Here is a 27717-nt window from a genome sequence, read left to right on the forward strand (position 1 = left end):
GATCTGCCAATCGTAACAGTAAGAAGTGCAAAAAGATACATAAAAATGTAAAACTGTATGTTAGTACTTTATTATCTAAATAGAACAACAACAACATGCCACTTGATCATAAGCTTTAAAAATGTAAAACTGTATGTTAGTACTTTATTATCTAAATAGAACAACAACAACATGCCACTTGATCATAAGCTTTAAAAATGTAAAACTGTATGTTAGTACTTTATTATCTAAATAGAACAACAACAACATGCCACTTGATCATAAGCTTTAAAAATGTAAAACTGTATGTTAGTACTTTATTATCTAAATAGAACAACAACAACATGCCACTTGATCATAAGCTTTAAAAGTAAGTGTTTCAATATCGTGTAAACTGTTAATTATTTTAAAAAGTAAAATTATTTATCTTTTGGACAATGAAAGTGTTTTATTATAGTATATAGAACAATCACAATTACTAATACTGTGTTGAATTGAACAGAAAGAAACCGATGTTTGAAAACTCACCTAAAATATCTTCTTTATCCACAAGAGGGAGCTCAGCATTGATACTGTTCTTGATTTCGTCAATTAACTGATAAATCACTTTAAATTCTTTGACTTTAATTTTCTTCTCTTGTGCAAAGTCTTGAACTTGTTTTGAGATGTTTACATTAAAGCAATAAACAGTGGCTATAAAAATAATAAAACATTAATTAATACAGCTATTATGTCAACACAAGTTAAACAGCAATAAACAGTGGCTATAAAAATAATAAAACATTAATTAATAGAGCTAGTATGTCAACACAAGTTAAACAGCAATAAACAGTGACTATAAAAATAATAAAACATTAATTAATACAGCTATTATGTCAACACAAGTTAAACAGCAATAAACAGTGGCTATAAAAATAATAAAACATTAATTAATAGAGCTAGTATGTCAACACAAGTTAAACAGCAATAAACAGTGGCTATAAAAATAATAAAACATTAATTAATACAGCTATTATGTCAACACAAGTTAAACAGCAATAAACAGTGGCTATAAAAATAATAAAACATTAATTAATACGGCTATTATGTCTGTTTCAACACATGTTAAACAGTGGCTATAAAAATAATAAAACATTAATTAATACAGCTATTATGTCTGTTTCAACACATGTTAAACAGTGGCTATAAAAATAATAAAACATTAATTAATACAGCTATTATGTCTGTTTCAACACATGTTAAACAGTGGCTATAAAAATAATAAAACATTAATTAATACAGCTATTATGTCTGTTTCAACACAAGTTAAACAACAATAAACAGTGCCTATACAAATAATAAAACATTAATTAATACAGCTATTATGTCTGTTTCAACACAAGTTAAACATTAATTAATACAGCTATTATGTCTGTTTCAACACAAGTTAAACAACAATAAACAGTGCCTATAAAAATAATAAAACATTAATTAATAGAGCTAGTATGTCAACTCAAGTTAAACAGCAATAAACAGTGGCTATAAAAATAATAAAACATTAATTAATACAGCTATTATGTCAACACAAGTTAAACAGCAATAAACAGTGGCTATAAAAATAAAACATTAATTAATACAGCTATTATGTCAACACAAGTTAAACAGCAATAAACAGTGGCTATAAAAATAATAAAACATTAATTAATACAGCTATTATGTCAACACAAGTTAAACAGCAATAAACAGTGGCTATAAAAATAAAACATTAATTAATACAGCTATTATGTCAACACAAGTTAAACAGCAATAAACAGTGGCTATAAAAATAATAAAACATTAATTAATACGGCTATTATGTCTGTTTCAACACATGTTAAACAGTGGCTATAAAAATAATAAAACATTAATTAATACAGCTATTATGTCTGTTTCAACACATGTTAAACAGTGGCTATAAAAATAATAAAACATTAATTAATACAGCTATTATGTCTGTTTCAACACATGTTAAACAGTGGCTATAAAAATAATAAAACATTATTAATACAGCTATTATGTCTGTTTCAACACAAGTTAAACAACAATAAACAGTGCCTATAAAAATAATAAAACATTAATTAATACAGCTATTATGTCTGTTTCAACACAAGTTAAACATTAATTAATACAGCTATTATGTCTGTTTCAACACAAGTTAAACAACAATAAACAGTGCCTATAAAAATAATAAAACATTAATTAATACAGCTATTATGTCTGTTTCAACACAAGTTAAACATTAATCAATACAGATATCACTCAACTATCATGATCCTAGTAATTGTCAGTTTTCAAAAGGTTTTTTTTTTTTACACACATACACAGCATTACTGTGGTAGACATAACCTGAATGTCCTGTACATCAACATGACATCCAAAATTCTGCTACACATTGCATCACTGTTGTAGACAGTAAACAGTGAGAATAGTACCACAAGTTTGGCCCAATCAGACAGGTTATGATGTATAACACAAAGTGAGCATCAGATAGGTTATGATGTATAACACAAAGTGAGCATCAGATAGGTTATGATGTATAACACAAAGTGAGCATCAGACAGGTTATGATGTATAACACAAAGTGAGCATCAGACAGGTTATGATGTATAACACAAAGTGAGCATCAGACAGGTTATGATGTATAACACAAAGTGAGCATCAGACAGGTTATGATGTATAACACAAAGTGAGCATCAGACAGGTTATGATGTATAACACAAAGTGAGCATCAGACAGGTTATGATGTATAACACAAAGTGAGCATCAGACAGGTTATGATGTATAACACAAAGTGAGCATCAGACAGGTTATGATGTATAACACAAAGTGAGCATCAGATAGGTTATGATGCTAACAGAACAATGTCAGTTATGTCCAACAGTAACAGCAGAATGAACGGGTTATGTGAAGCAGTAACTAAACACATTCCATGTATGAGGGTGGAGCAAAAATATACCTTTGTGTGTGTTTTTCTTATAGCAATGCCACATTGAACTATCTGCTGAGCCCACCGAGGGGAACTGAACCCCTGATTTTAGCATTGTAAATCCCTAGACTTACCGCTGTACTAGCAGGGGGTGTCCTTTGTGATGGAAAGTGTAAAGAGAAAGCAGAGAACAGGAAGAGTTATGGGGTTTGAATATCAAGCAGACAAATGTTAATGTAATTAAAGGTTCATCAACACAGAGAATAATGTATAAATCTAAAGTTCAAAAGGAACGGTGAAGTAGGTATTCAGAAAGAAGTATGACTAGTCCTGGCTGAATAATCAACAACATTGTATGAGGACTAAAGTATTGTAATTACAGAGTAGACAAAGTTGGCATAATCAACCATGAGGAGCACGACCAACCAAAGGCGATTGGCATAATCAACCACGAGGAGCACGACCAACCAAAGGAAGATTTGGGGATGTGGAGTCTATCTACTCTATTAAGAGAATACAGGTTGACAAAGAGAGATATTAATAACCTATATGAAAGGTGAATGGACATTCTAGTGCAATATGTGGAGAGTTGTGTTGAACCCCAGTAAATACGAAGTTACTGCCTTCCACTGAAACATTGGCAAAAGGCCCAAAATCCCTTTATATCAGCTGTATGGTATCACTTTCACAAACATTCCTAACATTCAATAAAAAACTAACATGTTCAAATCACTTTAGCCACATTCCCATTAATGTTAACAAATGTATTGTCTGTTTAGGACAAAGAAATAAAATCTTTTTTCCTCAACATTCACTGAAACAGATACATGAGGAAACATCTCATTGAACTAACGATCTCTGGAAGAAAACTAAATATTTCAGCACCAATAATGTGCTGCCCTCTAAGAATGTTTTTGCTCACCACCAGCCTTGAAGGTTCCCACCTAAGTTTACATGCTACTGTTGTGCTGTACGACCAATAAGAGTGGAACACCTGCCTACCACTGCTGACTATACTGATTGTTCAACCAGCACTTCAATTTTAAACAAAAAAATATGAACCAGAAGCAAAGAGAGGAGGGAAATGTGAATGGAGGTACATACACATTCACTGTATGTTAACTTTCAATTCAGTACCTTACTTTCCTCGCATATTAGTTAGAATCCTACATTGATGTGGTGGAGGAACCAATCAAAACTTACTTAGATAAGTCCTTCAACAAGTGCCCAAAGAGAACATGAAAAGCAATACCCCATACCATGAAAAGTATAAGGGCACACCTTTGAGAAACCTCATTCTTTCTGTACCACAGTGTATTCTGCATTCTCAGTGAAGATACCTCTCTCCAAGTCAGAGTGAAAACAAGCACAGTCTGAAATCACAGAATGGAAAGTGGACATGACATATGGTGTAATGTATCTCTGGTGCACCAGATCACACAAGGCATGTCAACTCCAGTCCAAAATCACGTCGTATTAGGTATATTTCATCCAGTCCACAGTAGGAGAAAAGATTCCTGCCACAGAATAGGAGAATGCAAACATAGTGGGTCATCTCAATGTTGTAAACATGATCTGGACATCTCTGTTAAATAATCCTTTACTCAACGAGTACAGCTGATTCAAACAGTCTAAAAGAAATGTTTATATTTGCAACAATTACATCCACCATTACAAATCTATGTAATAAAATAAAAACTTAAAATAGTATGAGAACACCTGTATTTTATTTTTAAAGCTCATTTTAGTAAATATGGTCCCTCCTCCAACTGATTAAGTTAAAACTGTGTGACCAGCAGTTTTAAGTAGAATCTTTACAAAGTTTTCTAAATAATCAGATTTTTTTAATGTTTTTTTCTTTCTGGACCATGAGAAAACTTATCATTAAATAACATGAGAAGTGTTCTTACCGTTAAAGGCTTTGGCTAATTCGATATCACTCTCGGTAACATGACCAACACCATAATGTATCAAATCAAGACGACACACATTGTGAGAGTGGTATGTTTCCAGTATGTCTAATATAGCTTCTACAGAGCCATCCACGTCACCTTTCACAAGAAAAATCACAAATAGTATTGTTCTTCAATTAAAACCTCACTTTACAGTTATGTCATTTACTGATCTACTTTCAAACGAAAAATAAATTACATTTTACTAAATATATCTCCACAATATGAAAATAATTTTCCTATTAGAAAACAGTTCAGTTTTCCTACCTTTTAAAACAAAAGACAATTTAGGAAAAGACTCATCAGCATTAGATTCTTTAATACGAGGCTTGGAACGGGATCGAATTCGCCCCTCCTGACGTCTCTGTTGCAACTCAGATTTATATACTTGAAGATGTTCTTCTAGTTTCTCCTGGATGACTTTTAGATCTTCCTCTTGTTTGGCAGCTTTCAGCTGTTCTTCTCGCCAGTGAATTACTTCTTTGGCACGTTTCTGTAAAACATTTCTACTACAACAACACTGACAAACTGTTAAATATCATTTCATGTAACCACTTGGATAACATGAAATACAAACTTACTACAGAACTAAAACCTAAACTTGTCATAACACAGCTTCTAATATGTAAAGAAACAACATGGATACACTACACATCTAAACATGGTATAGTATGATACATCTTGTTGGGTGGATTGTTCCTAATATCTAGAGAAACAACATGGATACACTACACATCTAAACATGGTATAGTATGATACATCTTGTTGGGTGGATTGTTCCTAATATCTAAAGAAACAACATGGATACACTACACATCTAAACATGGTATAGTATGATACATCTTGTTGGGTGGATTGTTCCTAATATCTAAAGAAACAACATGGATACACTACACATCTAAACATGGTATAGTATGATACATCATGTTGGGTGGATTGTTCCTAATATCTAAAGAAACAACATGGATACACTACACATCTAAACATGGTATAGTATGATACATCTTGTTGGGTGGATTGTTCCTAATATCTAAAGAAACAACATGGATACACTACACATCTAAACATGGTATAGTATGATACATCTTGTTGGGTGGATTGTTCCTAATATCTAAAGAAACAACATGGATACACTACACATCTAAACATGGTATAGTATGATACATCATGTTGGGTGGATTGTTCCTAATATCTAGAGAAACAACATGGATACACTACACATCTAAACATGGTATAATATGATACATCTTGTTGGGTGGATTGTTCCTAATATCTAGAGAAACAACATGGATACACTACACATCTAAACATGGTATAGTATGATACATCTTGTTGGGTGGATTGTTCCTAATATCTAAAGAAACAACATGGATACACTACACATCTAAACATGGAATAGTATGATACATCTTGTTGGGTGGATTGTTCCTAATATCTAAAGAAACAACATGGATACACTACACATCTAAACATGGTATAGTATGATACATCTTGTTGGGTGGATTGTTCCTAATATGTAAAGAAACAACATGGATACACTACACATCTAAACATGGTATAGTATGATACATCATGTTGGGTGGATTGTTCCTAATATCTAGAGAAACAACATGGATACACTACACATCTAAACATGGTATAATATGATACATCTTGTTGGGTGGATTGTTCCTAATATCTAGAGAAACAACATGGATATACTACACATCTAAACATGGTATAGTATGATACATCTTGTTGGGTGGATTGTTCCTAATATGTAAAGAAACAACATGGATACACTACACATCTAAACATGGTATAGTATGATACATCATGTTGGGTGGATTGTTCCTAATATCTAGAGAAACAACATGGATACACTACACATCTAAACATGGTATAATATGATACATCTTGTTGGGTGGATTGTTCCTAATATCTAGAGAAACAACATGGATACACTACACATCTAAACATGGTATAGTATGATACATCTTGTTGGGTGGATTGTTCCTAATATCTAAAAAAACAACATGGATACACTACACATCTAAACATGGTATAGTATGATACATCTTGTTGAGTGGATTGTTCCTAATATCTAAAGAAACAACATGGATACACTACACATCTAAACATGGTATAGTATGATACATCTTGTTGGGTGGATTGTTCCTAATATCTAAAGAAACAAGATGGAGTTACTAAACATCTGAACATGACACAGTAACATATATCTTGCCAAAGATAAAGTTCACAATTCAGATGGAGTTACTAATGATAGAATAGTGTGATTAGTCTAAATGCTTTAAAAAAAGAACTATAATTCCATTAAGTTCAGTTGTATCCTGTTTCTATTGTATCCAGATAACAGAATACCTTTATGAGTATAAAATCTGCTGTACCAAGACTATGAATACAATATTATATTGTGGTTCATCTCCCAAACAAAGACTTGTGACAAAAACTATTACACATAGTGAGCTTAAATATTACTCTTAGCATACAAGTGTATACCATGTGGTTTATATATTCAGCTGACAGTTCTAGCATTTAGAATTAAATATAACTCTAGTGTACAAGTGTATACCATGTGGTTTATATATTCAGCTTACAGCTCTAACATTTAGAATTAAATATAACTCCAGTGTACAAGTGTATACCATGTGGTTTATATATTCAGCTTACAGCTCTAACATTTAGAATTAAGTATAACTCTAGTGTACAAGTGTATACCATGTGGTTTATATATTCAGCTTACAGCTCTCACATTTAGAATTAAATATAACTCTAGTGTACAAGTGTATACCATGTGGTTTATATATTCAGCTTACAGCTCTAACATTTAGAATTAAATATAACTCTAGTGTACAAGTGTATACCATGTGGTTTATATATTCAGCTTACAGCTCTAACATTTAGAATTAAATATAACTCTAGTGTACAAGTGTATACCATGTGGTTTATATATTCAGCTTACAGCTCTAACATTTAGAATTAAATATAACTCTAGTGTACAAGTGTATACCATGTGGTTTATATATTCAGCTTACAGCTCTAACATTTAGAATTAAGTATAACTCTAGTGTACAAGTGTATACCATGTGGTTTATATATTCAGCTTACAGCTCTCACATTTAGAATTAAATATAACTCTAGTGTACAAGTATATACCATGTGGTTTATATATTCAGCTTACAGCTCTAACATTTAGAATTAAATATAACTCTAGTGTACAAGTGTATACCATGTGGTTTATATATTCAGCTTACAATTCTAACATTTAAAATTAAATATAACTCTAGTGTACAAGTGTATACCATGTGGTTTATATATTCAGCTTACAGCTCTAACATTTAGAATTAAGTATAACTCTAGTGTACAAGTGTATACCATGTGGTTTATATATTCAGCTTACAGCTCTCACATTTAGAATTAAATATAACTCTAGTGTACAAGTATATACCATGTGGTTTATATATTCAGCTTACAGCTCTAACATTTAGAATTAAATATAACTCTAGTGTACAAGTGTATACCATGTGGTTTATATATTCAGCTTACAATTCTAACATTTAAAATTAAATATAACTCTAGTGTACAAGTGTATACCATGTGGTTTATATATTCAGCTTACAGCTCTAGCATTTAGAATTAAATATAACTCTAGTGTACAAGTGTATACCATGTGGTTTATATATTCAGCTTACAGCTCTAACATTTAGAATTAAATATAACTCTAGTGTACAAGTGTATACCATGTGGTTTATATATTCAGCTTACAGCTCTAACATTTAGAATTAAATATAACTCTAGTGTACAAGTGTATACCATGTGGTTTATATATTCAGCTTACAGTTCTAGCATTTAGAATTAAATATAACTCTAATGTACAAGTGTATACCATGTGGTTTATATATTCAGTTTACAGCTCTAGCATTTAGAATTAAATATAACTCTAGTGTACAAGTGTATACCATGTGGTTTATATATTCAGCTTACAGCTCTAACATTTAGAATTAAATATAACTCTAGTGTACAAGTGTATACCATGTGGTTTATATATTGTTTACAGCTCTAGCATTTAGAATTAAATATAACTCTAGTGTACAAGTGTATACCATGTGGTTTATATATTCAGCTTACAGCTCTAACATTTAGAATTAAATATAACTCTAGTGTACAAGTGTATACCATGTGGTTTATATATTGTTTACAGCTCTAGCATTTAGAATTAAATATAACTCTAGTGTACAAGTGTATACCATGTGGTTTATATATTCAGCTTACAGCTCTAACATTTAGAATTAAATATAACTCTAATGTACAAGTGTATACCATGTGGTTTATATATTCAGTTTACAGCTCTAGCATTTAGAATTAAATATAACTCTAGTGTACAAGTGTATACCATGTGGTTTATATATTCAGCTTACAGCTCTAACATTTAGAATTAAATATAACTCTAGTGTACAAGTGTATACCATGTGGTTTATATATTCAGTTTACAGCTCAAGCATTTAGAATTAAATATAACTCTAGTGTACAAGTGTATACCATGTGGTTTGTATATTCAGCTGACAGTTCTAACATTTAGAATTAAATATAACTCTAGTGTACAAGTGTATACCATGTGGTTTATATATTCAGTTTACAGCTCTAGCACTTAGAATTAAATATAACTCTATTGTACAAGTGTATACCATGTGGTTTATATATTCAGTTTACAGCTCTAACATTTAGAATTAAATATAACTCTAGTGTACAAGTGTATACCATGTGGTTTATATATTCAGCTTACAGCTCTAGCATTTAGAATTAAATATAACTCTTGTGACAAGTGTATACCATGTGGTTTATATATTCAGCTTACAGCTCTAACATTTAGAATTAAATATAACTCTATTGTACAAGTGTATACCATGTGGTTTATATATTCAGCTTACAGCTCTAACATTTAGAATTAAATATAACTCTAATGTACAAGTGTATACTATGTGGTTTATATATTCAGCTTACAGCTCTAACATTTAGAATTAAATATAACTCTAATGTACAAGTGTATACCATGTGGTTTATATATTCAGCTTACAATTCTAACATTTAAAATTAAATATAGCTCTAGTGTACAAGTGTATACCATGTGGTGTATATGTTCAGTTTACAGCTCTAGTATTTAGAATTAAATATAACTCTAGTGTACAAGTGTATACCATGTGGTTTATATATTCAGCTTAGAGCTCTAGCATTTAGAATTCCATCTATTAAGGATGAAGTTTACCTCTGACTCAACCTCTAAAATCTCATCTCCAGCTGCTGGAAGGTCCCGCCATCCTATAACCTGAACTGGTGTGGATGGAGGAGCTGCGAGAACATGGTCTCCCCATTCATCAAACATTCCTCGTACCTAACGAAACAATAAACCTCTAGAATTTATACTAGTTTTAATGTTACTTGGTGTAGTTCGACAACCAGATGTATTACTCAGTATAGTTTGATTTGTTTGAACAACTATGTTTGATGTTACTTAGTATAGTTTGGTTTGTTCCAACAACCAGAATTAATGTTGCTTAGTATGGTCCAGTTTGTTTCAACAACCAAATTCACTGTTAAAGTAGTTCAACTTTCTACAACAACAAAATTTAGCAATATTTTAGGCTTATACCATGAATACTCATATTTCTGTCAGGTAATTTACTTTAAGTATTAACATATTACTTTACTTTATTTTAACTTCATTCAGATTTTTAACACAAAGCTTTTGACTCAACTATCTGATCCCTCTACTGGACCAAACGACAGGATCTAACAAAATATGTCACCAGTATAAACAGGTTTAATGTTACTCACTTTAGCCCAGGCTGTTCCAGCAACAAGTATGGCTCCTTTCCTCAGTGTTCCTCTTTGTATCAGAGCTGTTGATAACTTTCTAAGAACAAGACAAGCAAGAAGAACAAGATTAACTGAAACAACACAATATGTATCACCTGTAGCCTCCAAACATTTTACTAGTCCATTTACATTGCCACATACAGCTAAACATGTTGTTAATCTAATAATAGTACACATACACTCAACTTGTGGATCATTTGATATTATATGTCAACCTAACCTGTGGTTAATTTTATAATTTAAAATGAAATATGTACTGATGTTTAACTGGATGAATTAATTCTTACTGCTATTGGCTGTGTTGACTTGACAAAGTTCATGACCCAAAGGTGACCATCATTTCCATACTATAACTTTTAATGATTTTTGTATGTTCCTTAAATATTGCAAGCTTTCATTAAACATAAAAACTTTTACATAAAAAAATCAGGATTTTATTTAAGTATTTTTTACTAAAACTTTGTCCATCAGTATATGAAGTCAGAGTACCTGATTGCTCTGAGTGCAAAGTGACTTTTGTGTTAAGACTAGAACTACCATCTTTTATTTAACTGAATATTGTGAAGTTTCATTTATATAATCTCTCAAACCTCCTAAAGAATTATCAAAAAATTTAAATTTTATCTACTATTTTTACCAACTGTAACTCTTTACCCATTCAGACAATTTGACCAACTTTGTAACCACCATTAAGAAAAAATACAAAAAAACCTTAACTTACAATTTTATTTTCAATAGAATGAGTGGCTCACATTATCAAATTTCTTAAGACAGGAATTGGTCACAAGCATACCTCAAGAAAACTTTTCTTTATTTCAAATAATTTAAAGTTATGTCACTTAATAAGTTCTAATTCTTACATATTAATTCCTTTTATATAATAATAAACAAAAAGTATACGTGAAAATCAAATACATTTGCTAGCTTTTAACTGCCAATAAAACGTAAGCCTACATTTTCTTATAGTAATGGAAAACCTTTAACTTAAATAATGCACCTAAATACAGAATAACAACATGCACAAAACAAACAATGTCTTATAACTATCCTAATTTATCTGAGTTTCTAACCAGGAAATAAAAACCTTAAAATAATTCCCTAAACTTGTTGATCTGAATATAGAATGGAGATCACTGTAATAAAAAACAAAGTAATATAATATAATATATTATATATATTATAATATATAATATAATACATAATATAATATAATATAATACACAATATAATATAATACACAATATAATATAATACATAATATAATATAATATAATACATAATATAATATAATATAATATAATATAATACACAATATAATGTAATATAATATAATACACAATATAATATAATACATAATATAATATAATATAATATAATATAATACATAATATAATATAATATAATACATCACTTTGCATATCAAAACTTTGTATTTCGTTTGTTGTAAATAATGTAGAAAATTCCAGAAGGAACTACTGACAACTTGTGAAAGAGAGAACCTTAGTGGATATGATACTCTAGTTTGACTCTGTAAACAAATATGATTCAAGACTATAAAACTTAACAATTTACCTCAGTAACATCTACATAATAATGAGTAATTCATGTTAAATTCCCAACTCCAGACAGAGGATTGGTAAATAAATTGCAGAAGACCTAAAGAAAAGATGTCACAATTCTCATAGTAGGATAGATTGAGGATTTTTTTTAAAATATATCCTCATGATATTAAAAATCTAACACTCAAGTAATATTAAAACTTATTATCTATGTTTCTGTCCAGTTTATTGATATACATTTATAATATAGTAGTTTAATTAAATTAAATTAATGCACTTTAAACTTACTGTTGCATAAGGATAAACCTGTAATTTGGTGAAATATGCTATGGAAACTTAAACTGCGACTAATCTAATATATTAACACAAAATAAACACTTCCCAGTTTGCCCCTAAAGAAGAAAGGTCTACCTTTTGAAAGTGCTCATGATATAGGATTTTTATCATACAGGAACACTTAACTTGTGGTTAATCTGATGATTTAATATCACATAAACACTTAACTTGTGATTAATCTGATGATTTAACATCACATACACTTAACTTGTGATTAATCTGATGATTTAAAATCACATACACTTAACTTGTGATTAATCTGATGACTTAATATCATATAGACACTTAACTTGTGATTAACCTGATAATTTAATATCACATAAACACTTAACTTGTGATTAATCTGATGATTTAATATCACATAAACACTTAACTTGTGATTAATCTGATGATTTAACATCACATAGACACTTAACTTGTGATTAATCTGATGATTTAATATCACATACACTTAACTTGTGATTAATCTGATGACTTAATATCACATAGACACTTAACTTGTGATTTACCTGATAATTTAATATCACATAAACACTTAACTTGTGATTAATCTGATGACTTAATATCACATAGAAACTTAACTTGTGATTAATCTGATGATTTAACATCACATACACTTAACTTGTGATTAACCTGATAATTTAATATCACATACACTTAACTTGTGATTAACCTGATAATTTAATATCACATACACTTAACTTGTGATTAACCTGATAATTTAATATCACATAGACACTTAACTTGTGATTAATCTGATGATTTAATATCACATAGACACTTAACTTGTGATTAATCTGATGATTTAATATCACATACACTTAACTTGTGATTAATCTGATAATTTAATATCACATAGACACTTAACTTGTGATTAATATGATGATTTAACATCACATAGACACTTAACTTGTGATTAATCTGATGATTTAATATCACATACACTTAACTTGTGATTAATCTGATGATTTAACATCACATAGACACTTAACTTGTGATTAATCTGACGTTTTCATATCACATAGACACTTAACTTGTGATTAATCTGATGATTTAACATCACATAGACACTTAACTTGTGATTAATCTGATGATTTGGTATCACATAGACACTTAACTTGTGATTAATCTGATGATTTGGTATCACATAGACACTTAACTTGTGATTAATCTGATGATTTGGTAAGATTTGAACAATAAATATGTTTAATCTGATGACTTCATTTCACATATAAACTTTATTCAAGTTTAGATAATTTTGTATTACAGGTATATTTAATCTGATGGTTCAGCAAGATGTTTATTCTCATACATATACACTTAATCTGAGTTTAATCTGATTATTTAATATCACAAATACATTTAACCTTTGAATCACAAACGTTGACATTTGTTTATTCAACAAACTTTTCAATCTTAAATTTGAACATTTTTATCACAGGTTGAAATGTGATGTCATTGTAAGTTGGTTGTTCAGCTTTGGGTTTAAGTTAGGAATTAAGAGCACTTCCTTTTTCCTTAGTGTCCACTGGTCATTTGTTGAATCTATTACTCTGAACTGTTTGATGTTATCACTACAGTCATTGCTTGGATTGTAGTCCATTCCACAACTGTTCAAAAGGCTGTTTTGCACATGCTCCTTAACTCTGTCAGCTAGAGTTTAGGTCACTGACCCAACATATACATGTTTGCAGCAAGAGCACTTGTACTGAAACATCACCAATCTTTTTGTATTTAAACAGGAAAAAATTGCTTATCTATTAAGTTTGGAGATCACTCTTAAGCTGACTTGGGAATAAATCGATTGGTTTTGATTTTACTTATTAGTTTTATACCATTAGAACCATTAGAAGGTAAAACTAAGGTTATAGAACATTTAGAAATGTTGAAGACTGGAATACTGAGGTTGTAAACTGTATTCAAAAATAACTTTTGTTGATGACTGCTAGAGGGAAGATGTTTTTAATACTGATAAGTTCATAATAACAATATAAAGTTACACATTCATACATTTTGTGAATTAGAATACTTATTAATTAAATTTTGTAACAATCAGGCATGAATGTGCTGAAATGATTCAAAACTTAAAACTAAAGCTGAACAACCAACTAACAATGACATCACATCAGAAACTCAGAGTGAATATGTCACTGAAGAAACAAATGCATGCACTTAACCTGTGGTTAATGTGATGATTTAGTAAGATATGTACAATAAACATGTTTAACACTCATACTATGGATTGTCTTACAGTCTGTTCTGACAACCATTTGTTGATTGCTGTAGTTTTCACACTATTTATATAGTAGAACTTCCCATCTCAACACTGAGCATGTTACGGCCATGGAAGTTAGAAATAAGCAGTAAACCTGGCCTGGCCATGAGAAACCTGATCAGGCATTAGTGAGTGAGATCCAGACAGTAAAAGAAAAAAGGAAAAGCCACTGAAAAAAATAACTTATCAAATTGCAATATCTCTAATGTTTGAAGAATGGCTACTGGCAGAAGAAGATAACTCAAAGATGAGGATACAGATCGGATGCATACAGTGAAATATGAATGTACGTGAAGTAATCCACATGCCTAACTGAAGAAGGGGACAACAGAGATGAGATGCCAGGGAAAATTTAAGGTGTCTCATTTGATGAGAAGACACCGAGAAGAAATTACAGGAAGGAGATGGTAAGAAAGAATAAGATAATAGAATTAAAATCCAAATCTAATTGTTCAGTGTGGAAGCAAAGAACGTAACAACAAAGACAGTAGCCTACCAGGATCTGATCGAGGATAATAAAGGTGGAAGAGAAATTTGTAAGAAAGATGAGCTACCTTCCTGAGAGATCTATCAAGATAAAGATATGTGGAATGATACATGAAACATCAATAGTAAATATATCTGACCCACAACATCCACAGACTGAGAAAAGGAAACAAGTCAGTAAAAAAAACAGCATAAAGATAGGAGTTCAAATAGAGGCTAACTGAGACAGTGAAGAACCACATTACCATCTTGTAAGAACAGCATGTCGAGGTGGATGACTTGTATGGAAGGAATGCAACAAGAGGGAAAGAGTGGGAAATTGAAAATACTGGATAAATCAGCCCAATAACCCATGATTGAGGAGACAGAAGACCCCTAATCAAAGAGCCAAGTGTGGAAATTAATAACATGAGAAACAATGGGTCTAAGCAGGTGAAAATCCTTGACCCAACAACCAATGGTGGAAAACATTCTACTTAAGAAATCAAGAGGAAGGATGAACAAAACAATCTAAAAAAAGAAGTGGCCCACTGCCACAAACTAAATTTCTTCATGAAGACCCAGATTTGAAAACAGGATATGAAGGGTTGGATGAAACATTGGTTGCCAAAGTTGATAAAGAAGAGATGGAGTAAGAGGAAGTGATAATGGATGGGCAGACTGGAACTGGAACCATGGTTATGCCAGCCAATGAGGAGCAATCAGAAAGACTTGACATAGATGATCAAGATCATGCTGTAAAGAAGGATAAATATACCAGTATTTGTTGGTCCAATCTTGACAGAAAACAAGATAATGAAGAACCAAACAAATACAACTTATTATTAAGTGATGTGACAAGTGCATCCAGGTGAGAAGTATCCCACTGAAAGCATAGCCACTGACCAACAAGAGGATCAAGAGAACACTCCATTGGATAAACTTTGTCTGGACAGGAAAGGTGATCTGCAACAAGACTGAATGCAATGACATAAATACGGAGTGTGTGGGCCCAAAAAAAGGATATTCAAGGTTCAACTACAAAGGAAGTGAGAATAGGTGCTGTCTTGGAAGTAATCAGGGAGAAACACTTCCTTGAAAAACTCTGAGGTTCTCTGTGAATCACTTCAGAAAGGAGGTGGATAGTAGACAAGTACTGTAGAATAGTCAAAAAGGTAAGATGTAGGAAGGAAAATTGAGTGTAGTATAATCAAACAGGGTCCTTCCCCACATCAGCTGAAAACGTCCTAACTACTGAGAATTGAGAAATGGACATTCAGCCTAATGGTAGGCCAAAGCAAACTGATCTGAAGCCCATGGAGAGTGAGACATGCTGGCACTCTCAATCAACTGAGAAATAAAATACTCAGCATGAGCCTAAATATTCTGGGAAGAGAGGGGAGGCCAAATACTGAGAAAAAGAGGTATCACGTAACAAAGAACACAGATCACATACCTGAGAAATCATGTCACAGTAGCCATATTAGACCAAGCTGATTCACTAGTAGGGACATAGGAAGACATTGCAAAATCACGCTGAAGAAAAATGCTGTCAAAATCCCCATCGACCAGAACAAGTTCAGTATGTTAAGGAGAAATAGGGGTATGATCAGAAGAAGTGAGAGTTGATTCCTATAACATTCAGTCTTCCGGCAAATTACAGCCAGTAAATTCAAAGATGATTCCTCTCCGCCTGTAGCCTGTGTAGGTGTGCATTAGTAGAAAGTATAATCTTGGAAGTGGTAACTTGAACTTTGGAATTCATTGTCTAAAAATGGAATCAAAATCAAAAACAAATTGTTGATGATAAAAAATTAAAAACTGGGAAAACTAGTTACCTGAAAAGTTACCAAAAAAGTCCACTTCAATATAATAATAAAAAATAAACAAATTCAAATAGCACATCAAAAAACATCTGCCAAACAAGTGATAGTTCATTAGAATCAAATAAATGGAGTCTCATGCATCAAGTGTGTATCACGCTCTTATTGGTAGAAACGTTTTCATGATGAGTAATGTGCAAGACACATTTTAATCAGCTGATTATAAGGTATGTGGGAGCTCAAAACTTGTGGTATGCAAACATTTGTTTTCATATAGAGGAAAACATTGCTTAAAAATAGCTACTTGCGTGGATAGAATTAATGTACCATATCGGAACTGGTCTTTACAAAATGGCCTGTCTTTAGTTTGTTCTAGTGAACCAGTATTTGGTAAAATACAGTCACAATTCAGTTATAATACATTACATAAGAGTATTTATTATAACATTTTACAAATAAGTTCTTAAATTCAGTTATCTTTTTTTAAAGCATAGAACAGTAGATAAAATATGGAAAAACAATGATTTTTCTACTTAAAAACTTTGTACTCATTTGCCCACTTGCCATAACTAAGCCTTGTCAAATTTTGCACATGTAAGAAGTAAAATAAATTAATTTTTAGGTTCTATATAAATATTTTGAAATAGCCAAATATTATAAATTACCCCATCATTATTTCAGAATTCCACTGCAATTTATTGGGCCTACGAATTAAATGATATTTGAGTTAAAAAAATTGTTTTTCGATCAACACTTACCATTTCCTTCTGTGATTGAACAAAGGAACAAACTTAGAAAATCCCAGATTGATATAACTACCAGTGGGACATTCTGAGATTTCCACTGGTTATTCACTTGTCGTAAGCAGAAATGGGTGTATGTAAGCCTGTATTTCCAAAAATGGAAAGAGGCGGGCAGGGCCACCATGTTTGATTCACTACATGTACAGTTACGACAGAAAGTGTTCATACCCCTGCATCCCGAGTGGCTTTTTGCTCATAAACTAAAAAGTATCACAAGTAGGCTAATAGAAGTACAATATATTATAAATATTATACTATCACACATCTACATAATTTTTTATGTAAATTGAATGGCAAATAAACTGTTTATAAACAAATAACCAAACGTAGGAGGGGCAGAAAGTGTTCGTGCATCTACTTTAATGGTCAGTTGTGTAGCCTTTCAGGTGAATTACTTGGTTCAATCTCTCCTCATAGCCCTCCATGATCGTTTGACAGTACTCGACTGGTATTTTCTTCCATTTTTCTTTACAGTAGGCCTCCAACTCTTGCAAGTTTTTTGGATGAAGCTGATGAACTCTGGTCTTCAACTCATGCCAAACGTTTTCAATTGGGTTGAGATCAGGTGACTGCAATGGCCACTCCAGAATGCTTATATGGGCTCTCTGCAACCAGGATTGCACATATTTCGATATGTGTTTAGGGTCATTGTCGTACTGGAAGACCCAACGACGCACAAGCCGCAAGTTCCGAGCATCATTCTTGATATAAGTGCCTAATATATCAGGGTACTCTTCTTTTTTCATGATTCTGTTGACGCGGTGAAGGCTGCCTACACCAGAAGAGCTGAAGGAACCCCATAGCATGATCAAGCCACCTCCGTGTTTAACTGTAGGGACGGTGTTCTTTGGAAGATTTCCATCCCCCTTCTTACAGAAAATATTGCGAACATCATTATGACCAAAAAGCTCGATTTTAGTCTCGTCTGACCAAAGAATACTCTTCCAATAGGTAAAGGGTTTAACTACATGCTTTCTTGCACATCTCAATTGTGCTTCTAAATGAACAGGCTTTAAATATGGAGTTCTACGAGGACGGCATGCTTTGAACACAGAAGAGTGTAACATGTTTGTAACAGTATAGGTGCTTACGTCAGCCCCAGTTTCCCTTACCAGTTTCTGTATGTCATTACGTGTTAAACAAGGGTTCCTACTAACTTCTCTGAGAACCTTCCTCTTTGTTCTCTCTGGAATTTGGGGCGTCCAGAACGAGGGAGGTTAGCAATTGATCCTATAAGTTTAAACTTAACAATTATGCTTTGAACAGTAGATTTCATCACATTAAGGTGTGTAGCAAACCGAAAAGAGATACACGAGACTTGTATTTTACAATAATTCAGTTTTTTCAATCACTGGTCAGTTGTTTCCTGTTCGCCAGGATGACCAAGCAGATAATGACGGAGATGGTGCTAAATTGCCGGAAGTACATTTTTTGCTGTCTAAATTCCAATAATTATGAACCCAGTGTCTAGTTCTGGAATGGTATAATGTAGTTTATTCATCAAACTAAACAAACGTTTTACAGGAATATCAGTTTTTTCACACGTTGTGAACTGTACGAACACTTTCTGCTACTCCTATTTTTGGTTATTTTTAAAAACAGTTTATTTGTCAATTAATTTGAACAAAAATTTAAGTAGATGTGTGTTAGTATGATATTTATAATATAATATAATATAATTCTGTTAGCCTACTCATGATACTTTTTAAGTTATGAGCAAAAAACTACTCGGGAAGCAGGGATACGAACACTTTCTGTTGTAACTGTAGCTATACCTCTGTAAACAGGTAATATGGGAGGTCCACATTTTACATTCTAGCTTGTCAGTATTGGTAATTTGAGTTTCTAATTCATAAGAAACTATAGACTTTGTATATAAACATCTAATCTGAACCAAAGCTACATTCAACATACCAAGTAACACACCAATTGATATTCAGATTGTTTTTTACTTTTAAATTAAGAAAAAAACGTAATGTGTGATATTCAAATTTGAATTATAACAAATAAACTAATGTGTAATATTCAAATTTGAATTATCACCTACAGTTTGATACCTAACATAATGACATATATTCATAAAATAGCACATCAATAAAATGTTGACTAAGTCTACAAATGTGATAATATGCTCTTTGACCCCTGACCACCTGTTGATTCTACTTGACACTTAAGCTTAACCCAAATTTTAAATGGACAACAGAAACTTCTACACATCTCACCCTCTCCTTGAATCAAGACTGGACTCCAGAACCACTCCCTCTACATATCCTCTGGGATCTCCAACAATACTGGCCAGCTCAGCTTCGGTCAGGAGAGTGTCAATTAGAAGGTTCAAATTTGTACCCTGCAAGGTATACATGACTACCTTAAACAACAGTGTTATCAAATACAATAACTAACACTGAATGAAAATCACATGTAGTACACCATAACAGAATGACAGTGTAATAACAGTAAACACATTAGCCTACAAACAAACACAGTGTAGTAACAGTAAACACACTAACCAGTAATGTTTATAAACACAGGGACCGAACATTTCAACACAAAGAATGTACTACAAAAACAACAGCACATAAAAGAACAACAGTGTAATAACAGTAAATACACTACCCAGTAATGTATACCAACACAGAGACTGAACATATCTACCCATTCACTGATAAACTAGCACATAACAGACTGATAGTGTAGCAACATTAAATACCATAACCAGTAATATAAAACAGAGGGACTGAACACTAGTGATACACCATCAGATATGGTGTTAAACATGACTAACCTTCAATGCAGACACACACACTGATTGTACACCTCCTCCCATTTCTTCCAACTGTATTCCTTGAGCTAGAAGTTCCTGCTTTACTCTATCCTAAAAAGGAAATGTTAGGTCACAAAACCAACAAGTGACAGAAAATCAAAATCAATCCAGTTTGAACCAACCAAACATTTTTTATCTTAGGAAAGAAACATTATCATAAGCATTAAGATGTTTCAGTTAGTTGAAAGTATTTTTAATTTGTGGTTATAATTTCTTCAGGTATTTCTTGAATGGCTGGTGTGGATATTAACACTTTTACTGAAAAGCAGAGAATGGCTGGTGTGGGTATTAACACTTTTACTAAAAGCAGAGAATGGCTGGTGTGGGTATTAACACTTTTACTAAAAAGCAGAGAATGGCTGGTGTGGGTATTAACACTTTTACTAAAAAGCAGAGAATGGCTGGTGTGGGTATTAACACTTTTACTGAAAAGCAGAGAACGGCTGGTGTGGATATTAACACTTTTACTGAAAAGCAGAGAATGGCTGGTGTGGATATTAACACTTTTACTGAAAAGCAGAGAATGGCTGGTGTGGATATTAACACTTTTACTGAAAAGCAGAGAACGGCTGGTGTGGATATTAACACTTTTACTAAAAAGCAGAGAATGGCTGGTGTGGGTATTAACACTTTTACTGAAAAGCAGAGAATGGCTGGTGTGAATATTAACACTTTTACTAAAAAGCAGAGAATGGCTGGTGTGGATATTAACACTTTTACTAAAAAGCAGAGAACGGCTGGTGTGGATATTAACACTTTTACTGAAAAGCAGAGAACGGCTGGTGTGGGTATTAACACTTTTATTAAAAAGCAGAGAACAACATTTGACCTTCCCAGGTCATCTTCTTCTCTGTTTTATTTACTTATTATTTGTTTACCTGAAGATGACTTAGAAAGGTTGAAACATTGTTCTCTGCTTTTCAGTAAAATTGTTAATACCCATATCACCCATTCTGAGATACATTTTTATTTTAAATGGGTTTCTTGTCATCAAGAATCTTTAGATATTTGTTTTTATCTCAACTTAAATGATGAATTTGCTAAATCAATGAAACAATACACAGAACTTACGATGTTTACTTCTGGTTTGTCCACTTTATTAATTGCCACAATAATGGGAACTGTCAAAACATAAAGGAAACTTTAACTTCTTTTCAAAGAGGCAACAATCTCTTTACAATTAAAACAATTTATGATCAACACTCGCTTTTAAGTCAAGTTCCATGAACTTCACATGCTTTATAAAATATTAGTATACATGTCTATATATATTTTTCCTATTAATTACACATCTTTTAACTATATGAACACAGGGAGATACAAAGTGTGCACATCTCAACGTTTTATTAGTTACATCCAAACATGTGAAGCTGTAAGAAGGTGAGGAGTGTTTTGGATAAATAATTATAATTATTATGTAACATGCTTATTAAACAGAACTTATGATTTGATTTTCACATACTAGCATTTTTGCTGTGAAATTTCACACATATGGGATTCTTTAAAATGTAGCTACTCATAACTTGTATCGATTTTCTAAAATATGTAGTTTAGATTCTATTTCATGTTTTCAAATTTTACTACAGATACTTTTGCTGCAGTAAATGTGAAAGAAGAGAAAATATAAAATAAAGTTAACATTTTCTTTATCTGAAAAACGTATTTCCAATAAAAACTCATATCTTCAAAGAGTTTACCTACATTCTTTAATCCTATTGCAATGACATTTACATCACTAGCCTTGAGGTAACTCCTACCTAGTTTCACATGATCTTACATGAATTATATCATATGACAACATTATCCTATGACAAACCCCTCCATTAATAAGGGGGAGATACACATTAACTCTCTGTATGCACCTGTGAATCACCATTGTTTTGGTAAGGCCAATAAGAAATTGCAAAACTAAAATGAGAAGTCTGAGTAGGAATGTTTGTAGAGATGAGAACCTAATCAGAGGGGTGGTTGAGAACCTAATCAGAGGGGAGTGGTTGAGAACCTAATCAGAGGGGGGTGGTATAGTGCAATATTTAACTGGAAAAATTTCTTTCAAGAAGCACCTGAAGGTGGTGTAACACCAAGTGGCAAGAACTCACTACTGGTAGGAGACACTTCATCCAACTGTATACACCGATGGGAAACACCATCACATTTCTTCTAAGTACATACACCGGTGGGAGACAACATCACATGTCATCCAAAGTATACACACCGATGAAAGACAACATCACATTTCTTCTAAGTATGCACACTGGTGGGAGACAATATCACATTTCATTCAAGGTATGCACACTGATGGGAGACAATATCACATTTCATCCAAGATATGCACACTGATGGAAGACAATATCACATTTCTTCGAAGTAAGCACACTAGTAGGAGACATCACATTTCAACTAAGGTACACACAGGAGACAACATCGCATTTCTTCTAAGTATGCACACTGGTGGGAGACAACATCACATTTCTTCCAAGTTATACACACTAGTGAGTAACAGCATTACATTTCATTCAAGGTATGCACACTGATGGGAGACAATATCACATTTCATCCAAGTTATACACACTGGTAAGAGAAAACATCACATTTCATCCAAAGTGTACACACTGGTGAGAGAAAACATCACATTTCATCCAAAGTATACACACTAGTGGGAAACAATATCACATTTCTTCTACATATGCACACTGGTGGAAGACAATATCACATTTCTTCTACATATGCACACTAGTGGGAGACAATATCACATTTAATGCAAGGTATACTCTTTGCCTGTATAATTTGCATACAGGTTGCCAGTAGATGTTGTGTAGTTACGGCTTGTTAGGACTGTACCATGTGTACTCAACTCTACTGAATAATGTCATGGTGCAAGGGGAAACCTGTGGTATATGTGATGTTACAAAGTTGTATCAGCACTACACAGTATCACAACTGGCTCACTTCTCACTATATTAATGCCCATTGTTCTAGCCCTAGCAGTAATGATTATTTATCTGCCACCCCAGCAGACAGAAACTGGTAAGTGATAAAGAAGTTCGTACTCCACTCAACAAGGGAAAGCCTTTTTGGTAAGAACGTAGAATGCACCGACATAGAAATCTGTCCTTCAGTGCAGAAAGTTCATTTACTAGATACAATGCATCAAGTCAGCTATTTTTGAAAACCAAAAAGTGTAGAAAACACATTCTTAGTGTTGACACAGTTTTACATAGTAGTACAGAGAATAGGTACAATCTAGATCAGACAATCAAGTCATGTAGATATATCAAAAAATATCTGAAATAGTCTTAAGGAACACTCTATCTCAGAGTGGGAACATGCAGAGCCAGAGAAAACTGTGTAAATGTTTTTATTATGATACAGACTGAGTAAATATACCTTTGGAAGCAACATTTGACACCAGGTGTCCTATGGAATAATTAAGGGACTCAGAAGGGGAAATATTATGTATTATTTTCAAAGACAGAGGGATTAATTGCAGAATTGTAACCTATGGAAGACAAAAAACATCAGAAGATAAAACAGGCAGAAAGTACAGAGAAGAAAGTTAATGTCCAAATATCCACCTTGGAAAGTTCATCCACAAGCTGGTAAAAAAGTATAAAAAATCTAAAACATAATGAAAATAGTGAAATATCTTGTGAGCATGCACATCCTGAGACAAACATATCTACAAAGGAGTCAAGGGACCTAGAGAAAGGAAGGAGGTCCAATGAAAAGAAGGATCCCAGAGGAAGAAGAGTCTGAACAGTCCAACAGTCAGGAAATAGAGCAAGAAAATGTGAGAGAAGTAGTATAGTGTATCTATTGAGCAGTCAAAGTCCAAGGACAAAAGGATTTGTCCAAAGAGTAGAAGGTGAAAGAACATGTTGAGAAAGATGGTAGAACAACAGTAATCACAGAAAAAAAACAAGTCAAGAAAGAAAGACAAGAAGTTAACAGATCAAAAGCAGTATGCGCGTGAAACCTCAAAGTCAGGCAAGGAAGTCGAGGAATGAGAATGAAGGTGCAGAAGAGAACAGAGAATACAAAACCTATCTTGGTACCAAGAAAGGAGAAAAGGTGTGATAACAGTCAGCAAGTGGGAAGACTGAGAATCTTAAGAAATAATCTGGGAAGAGAGCTACAGAATTACTAAAAGGAGGAAAAGGGTGGCAGAAGGACCAATGATAAAATCCTATCACAAACAGTGACAAACAAATACAGTAGAAAAATGACAAGAATACTGCCACACTCATGGAAAGTCTGGCACAATCAGTGATGGATTGTGCAAATTCCATGCAAGAATAGTGGGATGATATTCTTCCATGAAAAAAAAAAAATGAAAGTGAATGGGATTCTGAACAACAAGAGGACCAAAGTGAGCTACTCAAAGAGGTACCAACAATAGGGCTCAAGAAGGAGAGCAGTGTGTAAATAAAGGGCACATAAGGAGGAGATGATTAAGGAAGCAGTTATAGAGAAACAAGTAAAAAGAGGCTTACACAATGACAGCCAGTGCTTAAAGACAAGGACTATAGAATTGAACTCCCAGAGTAAGAGGGGGGGACAAAATTATCCAAGGTGAATGTGTCCAATCAAGAGTAAATGCTAATGAATATATGGGGATGTAGAGATTATTCCATTGAAAGACTAGAGACTCAAGGTCCACTGTAGAGGATACACGAAGGAATGAGGGGTTTTAGAGAAACTAGAGTCTCCAAAGGTAAAAGAACCTCTTGTGCATTACTCACGTAAAATCTGGTGACCAGACATGTCACAGCTCACAAGTATAAAACAGACTAAAATCAGATGAGATGAGAGGAAAAGAAAATTCTCAGAAGTACTCAAAACTGAATGAGAAAGGATTTAGATATGAAGAACACTCAACCAAACAGCCATCATAAAAGAGTGAAATATAATATAAGGAGCCCCAACTGACCAGAAACATAGCAATGCCAGAAAACTGGCAATACAAAGGGAAGATATTTGATATATTTGTACTCATGCACATGAGGAGGGAGCGAGGCATATGAGAGGTTGGTAACAATATGAATCTTAATAACAAACAAAGAGAAAACAAACAAAATAAGCCCAATAAATGAGAGATTAAAAGTAAGAAAACCAAAAATATATTCTACAGACTAAAGAAATGGAAAGAACATACCTAAGAATGAAATCCAGAAAGATATTGAAAAGTTAAGGTATTTAACAAATGGCAAATTCTACCTAATGCAAAACAGGGGAGGTTCATTGTCTAATAGATCAATTAAAAACTGAGAAGAAAGAAACCTCACTCATAATATGAGTGCAGCATCTTCTTTAAATGTGGTAATACACAATACCTTGAACAATGGTTACAAATGTAACATGTTACACATGTATTTCATGTTACAGATGTGTAAAGATATCACAGTTATTGGATTTCTACAAACTAATTACACATTTTTTGTGTTTCTACAAAATAATTACACATGTATTTCATGTTACAGATGTGTAAGATACCACAGTTATGTTTCGACAAACTAATTACACACACATATCAAGTTACAGATGTGTAAGATACCACATTTATTGGGTTTCTACAAACTAATTACATACATATTTCAAGTTACAGATGTGTAAGATACCACATCTATTGGGTTTCTACAAACTAATTACACACACATTTCAAGTTACAGATGTATAAGATACCACAGTTATTGTGTTTTTACAAAATAATTACACACAGTGATTTCAAGAAAACCCATTTGTAAAGAAAAATATATATGTAAAAACGGGTTGTTTGGATTGAGAAAAGTTTTTACATAGAGGAGCGAACAACTTTTTGACCTTCTTCAGTCATCAGGTTCACAAAGAAAGAAAGAGGTAACTGACCGGAAGCTGACCACATGTTTGAAAGGGGTTGTGTAACTGAGTGTCGGAATGTAGAGGGTGTGCTTAGATGTTTGATTATATTTATTAATATAGGTATAAAGGTGTTCCTTTGTATTGGTTTATTTTGAGCTTGAGTTGTTGTATAAGTAAGGCTTCTTTAATTTTGCGTTTGTTTATGTTTGTTTCTTTATTTAGTATTTGAGTGTTTTCTATGGTTATGTTGTGTTTATTTGATTTAAAGTGTTCAAAAATGTGTGAAGGTGACTTTTTGTGTTCTTTGGATCTGGTTTCCATTTTTCTACTTGTTTCTCCAATATAGAAGTCGTGGCAGTTATCACATTGTATTTTATAAATAATGTTGGTGTGGTGTTTGTCAGTGTAGTTTTTACATAGTATAGACCTTAGTTTTGTGACTGGTTTTTGAATAAATTTGGTATTAACTGGAATGTCATATTTTATTACTAGTTTTTGCCAAATGTTGGTTATTTTTCTGCTGATGTCGGGAATATATGGTATGCAGCAGTATATGGTTTCATGATTTTTTTATTTGTGAGGTATATTTACTTTTGCTGGTTGATTTTGCTTTCTGTCTAGGTGTGTGCGTATAATGTTTTCTACGGTTTGTGGAGGAAACTTATTGATGTTGATGAAGTATTGTTTTATTTTGTGTAATTCATCATTAATTTTATCTGGTGAGCATAGTTTTATGGCTGTGTTTATTTGGTTTCTTAAAATGTTGAGTTTTTGTTTTGTTTCATGTGCTGAGTCCCAATATATTAAAAATAATATGATAAATAATAATAATAAAATAAATAATATAAAATTATATATTAAAACATCTAAGCACACCCTCTACATTCTGACACTCAGTTACACAACCTCTTTCAAACATGTGGTCAGCTTCTGGTCAGTTACCTCTTTCTTTCTTTGTGAACCTGACGATGACCAAAGAAGATCGAAAAGTTGTTCGCTCCTCTATGTAAAAAATTTTCTCAACCCAAATGAGCCGTTTTTACAT

The 27717-nt window shown here is 32.6% G+C and overlaps 1 protein-coding gene across 4 annotated transcripts in view; it reads right to left on the bottom strand.

The window, feature by feature from the left end:
* The window catches only part of mIF2 (mitochondrial translation initiation factor 2), a 42317-nt gene that overhangs the window by 2436 nt on the left and 12164 nt on the right, over window positions 1–27717 (bottom strand). For all 4 annotated transcript variants that reach the window (XM_076458432.1, XM_076458431.1, XM_076458434.1 and 1 more), the window contains 8 exons: window positions 21906–21955; window positions 20796–20885; window positions 20233–20357; window positions 10708–10786; window positions 10139–10264; window positions 5143–5368; window positions 4834–4974; window positions 508–672 (listed from right to left, as the gene is read on the bottom strand). In XM_076458432.1, coding sequence (XP_076314547.1) covers window positions 508–672; window positions 4834–4974; window positions 5143–5368; window positions 10139–10264; window positions 10708–10786; window positions 20233–20357; window positions 20796–20885; window positions 21906–21955 — 1002 coding nt within the window. The remainder of the gene's footprint in view (window positions 1–507; window positions 673–4833; window positions 4975–5142; window positions 5369–10138; window positions 10265–10707; window positions 10787–20232; window positions 20358–20795; window positions 20886–21905; window positions 21956–27717) is intronic.

Source organism: Tachypleus tridentatus, chromosome 9, assembly GCF_004210375.1.
Source record: "Tachypleus tridentatus isolate NWPU-2018 chromosome 9, ASM421037v1, whole genome shotgun sequence".
NCBI classification, from domain to species: domain Eukaryota; kingdom Metazoa; phylum Arthropoda; class Merostomata; order Xiphosura; family Limulidae; genus Tachypleus; species Tachypleus tridentatus.